Source organism: Amia ocellicauda, chromosome 2 (assembly GCF_036373705.1).
Source record: "Amia ocellicauda isolate fAmiCal2 chromosome 2, fAmiCal2.hap1, whole genome shotgun sequence".
Classification (NCBI taxonomy): Eukaryota; Metazoa; Chordata; class Actinopteri; order Amiiformes; family Amiidae; genus Amia; species Amia ocellicauda.
In genome coordinates, this window is record NC_089851.1 from 13864569 (window position 1) to 13876720 (window position 12152).

At 39.2% G+C, this 12152-nt stretch overlaps 1 protein-coding gene across 1 annotated transcript in view; it reads left to right on the forward strand.

Moving 5' to 3' along the window:
- The first annotated feature begins 10 nt into the window (after window positions 1-10).
- ttc39c (tetratricopeptide repeat domain 39C) overlaps window positions 11-12152 on the forward strand; it is a 35958-nt gene continuing 23816 nt past the window's right edge. Inside the window, exons 1-2 of the mRNA XM_066719556.1 lie at window positions 11-772; window positions 11552-11600. Of these exons, the coding sequence (XP_066575653.1) occupies window positions 633-772; window positions 11552-11600 (189 nt within the window). The 5' untranslated portion in view covers window positions 11-632. The remainder of the gene's footprint in view (window positions 773-11551; window positions 11601-12152) is intronic.

A 12152-nucleotide genomic window follows, 5' to 3' on the forward strand; every position in this document is an offset into this window, starting at 1 on the left:
CACTGCACTTGCTCACAATTGAGGCGAGCGGAGCCAGAAGGACGGGGACAGAGACATGCAGGGGCGGGGGAGGCAGCACTGCACCTGGGCTGTATCTACCGCGGATAGGCTGTGACCGAGCTTCACCTTGGGGGTATCCTATATGAGACGCGAAGATAAAAATGCGCAGACAAAAAAAAAACAGCCTTTTCATCTTAGTTATATAAATGCATGACAGCAGCAGCAGCAGCAGCTCGAAGACTGTATTTCAAAGAGCGGAACAACAGATCAGTGTGCGGGTGTATGCATGCATAGACAGCCACGCAGTTATTAGCATTGCAACTGCTTGCGAATGCCTCCAAAAGCGATAGGCACGCAGAAGAGATTGATAGGCAGCAGCACGTCCTGTGTATTATTATCATTTACACGTCGTCTGTGCAATATTATGTAGCTGTAGTGCAGCTGCTTGCGGACTGATCTGTACCGAGGGGCCGGCGTCTGAGCTGCTGCTGTGCCCGCCACCGCACGACGAGGCGCCGCACCTCCTCCGTGTCACTCGCCCAGCCCTGCGCTCAGTTTCGCTTTCCAACGGGAGGTGTGGACGCGGATTCCGGGTTTTCTGTCCTTTGTGCCGTCCCCTCTGTCGCCCCACGATGGCCGGGCCGGAGCAGACCCGGCAGCAGGTCGAGGAGAGAGCGGAGCGGGTGGAGGATGCGGAGCTGGCCCTGCAGGGCATCAACATGCTCCTCAATAACGGGTTCAGAGAGAGCGACGAGCTGTTCAGGAAGTACAGGTAATACGGGCCACTCAGCCGTGTCATGTCGTGTGAGATGCATGTGTGTGTGTGTGTGTGTGTGGGGGGGGGTATCTGAGATTTAATGCGAGGCCCAACTGCTCACATCCAATAATAATGCATGGCACCCTTCAGTTGGTTTCCATTCTCTGCATTGGCACATAGGCCTGCTGTATTCTGCTTTCTGTACAGTGCCGGCCCCTGTGAGGGTTTATAGGCAGTGCAGAAGGTCCCCTATTGGACTCAAGGCTGATGTACCCCTTGCTATGAGTGCCATAAGCCTGCTCCTCTTTGTGTCTGAGACTGTATCTGTCTACCCTGTGCAGTCAATTATGTAAATGAGACACTTTTTAATTAGCTACCATGCATCCTGTAGGCCTACACTGTTCATTCCTCTTCTTTTTAATTCCTTTAAAAGAATCAAATGACAAATGCATGTGTAGCTTGTATGCCTGTGATTTTGTTTTGTTTTTAAACTTTGTTGCCACACACACACACGCACGCACACACACATGCACATACAAACACATACATACACACACACACACACGCACACACACACACGCAATAAATGCATGCATATGTAAAATCCTTCACTCAAGACAAAGTGAGACAGTCTGAAGTAGTAGTTAACACCATCCTTAAGGAATATCAAAGTGTCCAGGTGGGATTTGCAGTTGAGTGCAGCTGTTGTCTGTTACAGTAGCTGCTCCCTCTTGTGTGGGGCAGGCTGGTACAGGAGGTATCATTAAAAATCTTGAATAAGATGTGCAGGCAGCCATGGTGCCGGTTTGGGAATGTACTGCATTCATTGTTTCTCGGATGAATTGTGCAGCCTGTCTACCCCAGTAGCAGCTTGCCTAGAATAACCACTCTTTTGTATTTTTCTTTATTTTTTTATGCATAATTTAAATCGGCCTTGCAGAGTCATCTCTACTTTGATCCGAACAGAGTGTGTGTGCAGCGTGTGTACGTTGAAAACCCAAATATGTTAGCGTTATCTAAAATCATTATCTTAAAAAGGGGTGACGTGACTGTCCACAATCTATCAGTTGAAGAACATAACCGTGGCATCTTTGTTCGAATAGGATTGCATCAGTACACTGGTGTCATGGGAAATAGAGAAACACAGGCTTAGAAAAACATAACAGGCTCACCATAAACATGCAGTCTATATTTTCAAGCAGATTTTGTGGCAAAGAAGTCCTGTTAATAACTGGTCACTGGAACACAGGCTATTGAGGCATATCATGTAATCCTTTTAAAAGAAAAAACTTCATTAAAATTAGTTTTTGACCATTAGCTGCAGTTTGTGTACTACACTCAATGGAAGAACGACTTTTGTTTCTTGAATTCTACTTTAGTCAAAGTCAGGAAGTTAATTTCTTTATTCACGTTGAAAGGTTCGGTTTAAACAGAGGTGTTTAAAAATCGGGTATTGGAAGGTTTATTCTTGCATCCATCACTGCTAAAGATCTGTGTCGGATGGTAATTGTGATTAATCAAGAAAATAAGCCAATGCACAACTAAAGAATTATGGCTCTTGGACTGTGTTTTGCTTAGCCCTTTAGCCATTTTGAAGAACAAAAGATCATTATTGTATCACTGCTTACAGTCAACTGATTCATAGTATGCTGTGCATCTCAAGAGAAGGAAATAAACCTGACAGCAAACTGCACCGCTTCACTGCCTTTGTCCTCAATTCAGGGCTTGAAACAGTCCCACACAATGGCCCAGCTGATCGACAGTAACGAGCACATTCTCGCTGGCTGCCACACTACGCACACTAGACATCTTATCAGCACGGCCATCTGAAAAGGGGCTGGCACAGGAAAGAACGCTTTAAAGGAGGGTGGAGGAGTTAAAGGCCTGTTTGTATTGTGAATATAAAACAAATGTGTAGTTCCTCATAGTTGATAACATTGGGCCATATAGTTCACCAATGTGAAGCAAATTCGGTATGAAATAGCCTTTGGACAAGTGATTCAGCTGATACTGTAATTATCTTCAAACTCTGAATGCCTACCCAGAATGCAACAGTGCAGGCAATTAACACAAGTAAATAGATTATCAAAGTTGAAAAGGAAAACTTAGTTTTGGAATCATTCACAATATGGGTTGCCATTTGCCATACGCAAGAGTATACTTGCATAATGTGAGGACTGCATCAGCAATCCTGGTCTCAAGGGTTACAGAAGACTTCCGGCACAGGAGTCTTATCAGGGAGTCTAAGGGTAATCAAGTAAATATGTGCCATTTAGCTACTATGGATGTTTCCTGCCTATTCCAGTCTCCAGCAAACTGAAAAATCTACTCTCCTTATTAAGATGAATAGAATAGAATTAAAAAAATGAACCCTACTAGACTTTTTAACTTTTGAGAGTTGTATTTCTAATTTAATCTTGTCCAAAGCTCTCTGGAGATCCAGGAGTTTCGGTCTGTTATTCGCAGGGGATTTACTGGGGCACTTCTGTATTTAATTGAGGACAGCGCACACATGTTCAGAGTGGTTTTTGTGTGGTGGCTGGCCAGTCTATCGCATGGTTCTATTGTCCAAACTGGACTTTATGCAGGCCTATAGTGTATACATACAGAATAAGAGCATCTTAAAATATATGCCTTTTTAAATTGAATCTTTCATTTAATTGATAACATTGTATTTATTTATACATGATAAAGGTATCTGCCGAAGCCATTATGATAATTTGATAGTTATGATATTACATTAAATGATGATAGTAATGCTAATTACAAATTGTCTTAGTATGCAATCACCTGCCACAATGAGAAAAGTGTTGACTTGTGTCCCTAAAATCACTGCGTGTTTTGTGTTGTACATTGCCTTTTATTTTAGAAAATTAATTGTAATATTCACGGCAGATTGAAAAGACTGTATTGCTCGTGACTGTGGATCGCTTGAGTTCAGACAAGTTTGTTTTTCAGTTGGACCATTTGAAACTGCACATTTTAGTTTGTTTGGACGTTTAACTTAATTAAACAGATGCTCCCGTTAATTTAACATGCTGCCTACATTAAACTGTAAGCTGTATTTCAGGGTTGCCTCCATTAAACATCACTTGAAGGAACCTAGAAGCTGTCTGACTTTGCTCTCGTCTTCTTCTCTCCCTTTCTGTTTAGTGTTTGTGTTTTAAGCATCTAGTATGGTGCGGGCCTTTTTTATAATCTTCTTTCTGAGTTGAGTTTTAACTTGTATTGAATAGCTTATATAAAATTTAATCTTTAACTGTCTTCAGACAGGATGTAGCCTAGTGTGTATCATTCCCACATAGTGTAGTAAAAATCTAACATTCTTTCTGTGCTGTAGTTTCTTTCACAGATTAAGTCTTTTTACACATTAGTGTCTGGATTGCTACTATACTGAGCAATTCTGTTTTATCCCGCCTGTTACCATAGGACCGATGACTTTTATTGCTGAAGTTTTAAACCACAAATGAACATTAGCGGCAAATAGCTTCCCATGCACATATATTTGTTGTTTATAATTCTGTATTAAGTTTTTATTTTATTTCTTTAGTGCCTTGGCTATAATTTTGCTTTAGGAAATTCCAGAAGCACATTTGTACAATATTTACCACATCTAAATTAATTCATGCATGAAGGTTCAGAAGAAACAACACACATATTTGAGCATACGGAACAGAGTGGTCTCCAGCTTTAGTCGAGGAGGAGTTGTACAAGTCATCCATAAATTGACAATTTATAAAGATATATAAAAATATCTAATTCATTTTTCAATAAAACAAGTATTTTAGTATATCTTGTTATTTGGAAACAAAACAAAACACAAGAATACACTTCAGCCTTCAAGGACAAGCAAAGCACTTGATTGTTCAGTAGCTAATATGTTTCCACAGTCTTTAGCATTTGGTCATAGGGTGACCATACAGGAGAGGTTCTGATGTGACGTGTAAACGATAGAGACACATGGAGCAAAAAGGCATTTCGGCAGACACGGCTTTGTGATCCGCAGGGTGGATTTTGTACTTTTTTTTTGTTTTGTTTTTTAACACTGCATTGAATTGCCTTATTCTGCCTTAAGCAAAGGCAATGAGCAAATTTGACTAAATCTTTAGTGATCCTGTGGAGAAGGTGACACAGCACTTTGCTATTCTTTGCCCTGTGGCTGGAATTTTTAAAAGCGCCTCAACAAGCAGAGCTGGCCGACAGCCACTACTTAGAGTACAACTCTTGATTTTCAACTGCATAACAATACAACGTGAATTAAGTCCTGTAATTGGTGACACTATTATTATAATTTTATTATACTTTACATGCATTAGAGGCTTTGATGGAGGCAGCTTCCAGGTTTTCACATGTTTTGACATGTCCGGTTATAGAGTCAATACAACTTGTAATTTTGTATGCATGATTAGTTGGTGTAAATATTTATTTATTCAAATTCTTTGTGCAAACATTTGATGTAGGTAGTTTTGTTTCTCTTGGGATCTCTGCATTATGCCACATAATCAAACTGCATGATGATAAATGTTTCTCTGTACAGTAAGGGAGGAACCGGAACTGGCTCTGTGCCATTCTTCAGGTATGGGAACATTTTGCACGACAGTGTTCGGTCTAGCTCATGTCCTCCCTAGCATGTCATACTGTATTGTATTAAAGCACTATGTGGAAAACCAAATGATCCTTAATGGTGCTTCCTTTTTGATTTTTTTTATTGTACGTGTGATGCGTGTAATAAATTGTATTCCATTTGTGACCCATACAGTAGGCCTATATTATAAAGTGGAGATCTGAGCTACATATTTGAATGTTTGAAGACCACAAACGGAAGATTGTATTGTTTCAGCAAAAAGTATCGGACAATAACAAGATTGATTTTGTGATAATTGGTGTTAATTGAAAATGAAATGAGGGCAAAAAGGTTTAGGCTATAAGTTTAAAGTGTAAACTGCATTGCATTTCTTCCAACTGGATATACAATAGGTATCTGACATGCTGACTCCTTACTCCTTGTCTTGTGTAGCATTATGTCACACTTTTAACACTTTTAAATTGTTGAAAAACACAACCACAAACACTCCTCAGTGCAGACTTTGACTTAAGTTAAAGCACCTCTCTATAGCAAACTACATGTATGTTAATGAACTGCTGTATTCCTTTGAGTTATGGCTAAAGTACACTGACACATTCAAGACATCATGATCGTATTGGATTGATGTGAAGAAGTATAGAAATTGATTAAACCTCTGCTTTGAAATGCTGTCATTGTAATCTTCAGTCAGGTCCGACTGCCTGTGTCTTCAAATCTGAACTACATAGCTAGGACAGGCATAGTCAAATACTGGCCTGTTAAATTTGTTGTTATTTATTAGCAGACGCCCTTATCCAGGACAACTAACAATTGTTACAATATATCACATTATTTTTACAGAGGCTACATGGAGCTATCTAGGTAAGGTGCCTTGCTCAAGGGTACAACATCTGTGTCCCACCTACGTGACGTTGGCACCCCATGCGTTCATAATATGAATCAAAACATATGCATTCGTTTGTGCTGCATTTGTGCTGGTTTGTGCCTCAAAAATCATCGTTTGTGCCGGTGTGGTTCCCGAGATATTAAAGATTATATTTTATGAGCTGTGACGTCACTCAGCACCCCATCAACCTCCAAATCGCGCCAAAATAGTCTCTTTCGGTTGTGCTACGTTAGTGCCGGTTTGTGCCGTATTTGTTTTCATCAGTGCAGTTATAGTTTTTTAGATATTCATTTTTAATTATCGGCGATGACATCACCGAGCACCCCATCAAACTCCAAATCGATCCGAAGTGATGTCATTCGCTTGTGCTACGTGTGTGCAGGTTTGTGCAGCAAAAATAATTGTTTGTACCAACATGATTCTGGAGAAATTACACATTATATTTTAATCACTTAACAGCGGGCTCTGTCCTTTATGCTACGATGGTGCCAACAGGTTCACCACTCCATTCTGGGTACAAGGAAGTAGCCTATAACTCCGAAACCATACAATTGAAAAGGTACTTTGTTTTGCACCAGACATCAGTTATCCAGGGCAACTCCTTACTATGCTATTCACACATTGTATGTTATTTCAATCGCATTGCATTAAAATCGGTCTCCTTTATTTAATAAAAAGTTGAGCCATGTACCATAATAAAACAGTGGTCAGAATAGCACGTAGACATGTGATAATGAAAGAAGCTGATTTAGACATTCCAGAATCAGGAATGATTCGATTGAAATCGATGTTTTTTACTAAAATAAATATAATAGACTTTCTGTTGTTGTCGTTGTTTAGTGTAATGAACATCTGCTTTCAGTTTTGTTGTATGTGGATATTCTGTGCCAAATAAGTTATGGCTTTAATTTCGCTATTTGTTTTATACAGCATTATATTGTGCGGTGCTCGGTGACGTCATCGCCGATAATTAAAAAATTAATATCTAAAAAACTATAACTGCACTGATGAAAACAAATACGGCACAAACCGGCACTAACGTAGCACAACCGAAAGAGACTATTTTGGCGCGATTTGGAGGTTGATGGGGTGCTGAGTGACGTCACGGCTCATAAAATATAATCTTTAATATCTCGGGAACCATACCGGCACAAACGATGATTTTTGCGGCACAAACCAGCACAAACGAATGCATGTGTTTTGATTCATATTATGAACACATGGGGTGCCAACTTCACGTAGGTCTGTGACCCCCACCTGGGATTGAACCCGGGACCCCACGCTCCAAAGCCCTAACCTCTGCTCCACACTGCTGTGGAGTATTTCTTATTCACATTTGTTTCCTAATGTGTCATTTATTAAAAACATTTTGGGTGTATGTGTATGCCTAAATGTTTAATAGACTATTGTCATTATTCAGCATAAAAATATTTAAACATTCAGCAACTACATAAAACCATAACCATGTAAGTATTTTCCAGTAGACCACTTTTATTTTGCAAGGAGGCATTTCTGTGGCCAACCATATTGTGTGTGGATGCAGAAGAGTTGGCTTGCAGCTTGGGTGCAATGATCGATTATATTAGCCCTTGTGTTTGGCCAGCGCAAATCAATGCTGTATACATTCTGTTTATACATATGACGTGCAGATTCTGAACACTGAGCGTTTTCAGATTCTTAGTAGGCAATTGCTGATCAAATGAGGACAGTGTTTGTATGACACCACAGGATAGACTAAATATTTTTGAAAGGTGCATTGTACCATGCAGCAAATTGCAGCTGGCTACAACATTGCCCTTTGTGCTTTGCCATCTTTATATTCTATTGCTTTAATTGTTCGATTTGTACAGCATGTGTTTTAATTGGATTAGTTTGACTTGAAAGCAGTCTATAATGGGGGAAAAAACACACCACAAAACATGCACAAACTTGCAGAAAGCAGTAGTGAAAGCAAAGGAGGAAATGTTCCCCTTGTATGACTTGTATGATGTGTGTAAGGATTGTAACAATAGGAAGGATGAAAAGGAAGTGAAAGCTGCCTGCAGGAGGGTATTGCTGCGATTTAGCTGGATTGCATAAACTGCTGTGACTGCAGAACTGCCAGTGTACAGTCACAAGGAAACGAAAGGACCTAGAAGCTGAAGGACTTGGGCTTACTGGACCAGTCAAGTCTGAATTCATCTATCTCTTTGTCTCTTGTGCATGTTAGTCACTTCACAACCAGCACAGCTTTAGCTTTTGGCTTTAGATAGAACTCTTTTCCACACTGATGGCACTTTCTAAATGCTAACATAGAATATTCTATTTAAGGTAGTTCTCCTGTGTGTTGTAGTAGAAAATTCATATTTCTATATTTTCTTTTGGTGATGTTTGGTCACTTGAGCAATTTTCTTATAGGATTGTTATGAAGGATTGGAGTGCATCCTCATCATCTTCAGCCTTTGTCATTGCACTGCTGGATGAAGGTCTCCCATCCCTGGGGAGAGCAGCCATAGCTAAAGTTAAGCTCTGTGTATTGGGTTTATTATTGATTCCACAGACTCCTGAAGATTGTGAGGAAAACCAAATTAAAAATCAAATTTTCAGCTAATTGTATTCAAATCTGAAATTTGTATTTGCTCTAAACCCAGACGTTTTTCCTGGTGGAAATTAAAGTACCTTGTGGATTGGCCTAATTTTCTCTGTGCCTTAAAGTTAAAATTACTTCCCAATGTAAAAAATGTATAGATATTAATACTTATCCCATATTGGTTGTAATTTCTATTTTATGTTCCAATGTCCAAGTCAAGTCCTTGAGGGCTGCATTCATAGGTGAAATAAAATGTTAAACCTGTGGAAAAAACAAACTGATGTGCAACATTTAAAATTATAGAGCCAGAAGTAGTGCATTGTACATCAGGAGCTTTAGAGCTTCCAAAAAGGCTCACGAGACCAATATGAACAATATTTAATTATTCTGATTTATCAAACATAAATAAATGGTACACTGACCATGCAAATAATAATAGTAATATAATGATAATGCACATGCTCTATAGTGAGGGGTGGTTGCCTGTACTATAGCAGCAGCCAAGCGTCTGCCACAACATCGGTTAGATCTCACAAGATACTAAAAATATCTTGCCTGTTTATGTGGTTATTGTCGGCTTTTCTTATGAAGTCATATTGATTATTTGCCCTGCTATTGAGGAAATGCATACCTGGAATCCTCTTGTGGATCAATTACCCAATTAGATCCGCTGTTGTAGGGAACTTTTAGCAGCTAGAGAGTTAATTAGATCAGGCAAGGAGGCAGTGCACTGCTGCAATGCAATATCTTGTGCTTATCTGTGTTATTGCAGCTGTGTAATGTGTGATGTCATTAAAGCAATAGTGGATTAAAAGAAATGTAACCACTATCTACACTGTATTCTACCAAAGTGTCGGTCTTTATTTTTCCATAAGCTCTGGGTGTAGTTTACTAATCCTTGTCTGCATATTTCTTACTGCTGTGTTCCTACCCATCTGTGTTTTCATTCAGCACATCCAAAAGAAAGGAACAATATCTTCCTCACGGAGGAACTTTCAAACTTCCGGGACGAGTTCTAACAAATTAAACTAACAAAACAAACTAATAAAAGAGGCAAATGAACAAACAAATTATATCTCTATGGCGCTCAAAGGCAGAAAACCGTGTGCCGTGGTTTGGGATCTCCCTGAAAGAAATGACAGGGGGGTTAAATAAGGTGAGGCCCAGCTGTGGTGAGAGCACTGATTTCCGTCTGCAGCAGCGCCACAGCTGTGAGATACCTGGTGCAGCACACCTAAGTGAGTCGCAGCTGCCAACAGTGATGAGAGGAAATCCTGCCCCCACCCATAGCTGTGCTTTGACAGGGCTGACCTGGCACACCATCTGTCTTTTTTGATTTAATAGTGAAACCTTAATATAACCTCAACACTTATGAAGCATGAAACAATATTCTAATTCTATATCCCGTAGGACTGAAAGGTGTGAGACAAAATGTTATTTAAATGCAGGAGGTACTCTTGTTAGGCCATACTGATGTCACTACATCATTGACACTGTACGCAGCCTATGTTGCACCAGTTAAATCCACAATGCAATGGCAATATCATTAGATGTACCAAAATATTTGTATTCCCCCTTGACATTTTAAATGTCACTGCTTTACTAATTGCATTGAAGATAGAGCTGCATACTGTGATCGTTTCATGTCTGTTAAGAGAAGCACTTGCAACGCACTGCTCTAAATTTAGTTCACTAATGGTCTATCAGAATTTTTCTTCTGTGCTTTTTCTGTCATTGATTTCAAACTGTTAGGATCAAGGACTATTTATTTTTTATTTCTGTTATGTAACTATAGTATGAGAATGTACAGAAACAGTGCTCATGCCAAGCATTAATAGAAATGTTTGTATTATACTGGGGTTTAGACCAGAGAACAGTCATCCTTTAAGCATAGATGTACATACAATGATTTGTCTACCCCTCACACACCACTTGTTTTCTTGCAATACATTTTCAGTACCTACAATTCAAATTTATTAAGTCTTGGTTACAGAAACCTGGTTATACACTTTACCACAGTGAAAAATATTGTTTACATGATTGTAACTGAGTTTTTCTTGACTTTGCATTTGATTTCTATTCCTAAGGTACTATATTTAGGATTTAAATCTCCCCCTTGAAGCTGTCTGTCAAATGTGAAGAAATATAATGGAGAACTTTGTCCTGGAACCTCAGTTCAATAAGCCTTGGCTGGAAATGCTGGCATAAATGTTGATCCTAACAACACACCATTTCGTTGTCAACGTTTAAGCCTTTTAATCATCCTAATAATTATATATTTTTTATTTTTAACCAGGAACATCAAATCAAGTATGTTATCTAAATTTAAGAGAGGCCAGTAGATATAACGCACTCACACAGACCCAGAACTGGCCCAGACCTTTGGGTAAAAACCTAAGAACATAAGAAAGTTTACAAACGAGAGGAGGCCGTTCGACCCATCATGCTCATTTGGTGTCCATTAATAACTAAGTGATCCAAGGATCCTATCCAGTCTATTTTTGAATGTTCCAAAATTTTCACCTTCAACCACATCACTGGGCCTTGAAGCCCAATTTCCATTTGTGTCCCGGATTGATGTGGTTGATGCCGTTCATGATTTTGAAGACTTGAATCAAGTCCCCACAGTCTCCTCTGATCTTAGTGTAGTCTGTCTTGAAGCCTTAAATAGATAACGTAAATGCATTAATATGTTCCTGTCTGACCCATCTTACTTCTTAAAATGCTCTTTTCCCCCACCCCTCTCTGTTTCAGGAATCACAGCCCATTAATGAGCTTCGGAGCAAGTTTTGTCAGTTTCTTGGTAAGTGAATAAGACCTCGTAATATCATGTCTTGCTTTTGTGGTATGGGACACTTAACACATGCCTGTTGGCTTGTTTAGATTAACTGCTTTTAAAACTGGAAGCTTTCAAGAATTAATTCTAGACTAGGTCTTGTTTAGTCGGTTACATTCAGTTATTGATTTAAAAGTCATGGTATTCAGGTGGAAAATTGGTCTTACTGATTTAAATGTGAGGGCATTAAAGAAAAATGTATACTGGAGGACAGTACTGTCTTAAGCAGGCTATGACCATTGCACAGATATATTTGTTATGCCAGGATCGGGTGGAGATGAAGCCTCTAAAGAATAGAGTAGTTCTACCAAAATTGTGTTGTATTTGTGTTTTTTAGTTCTGTGGCAAATTTAGAATTCATGTGAAATACAAAATTATTGTAAATGTCAAACAATTACTTTTAAAAATATATATTAACCCTGAATAGGGCTATAACCTTTAATTTGCCTTTGAATGTTTCTATATTGTGAATTTGAATGTGCATACATACTAAGACAGCAGTTTGTTAGACATTGTCTC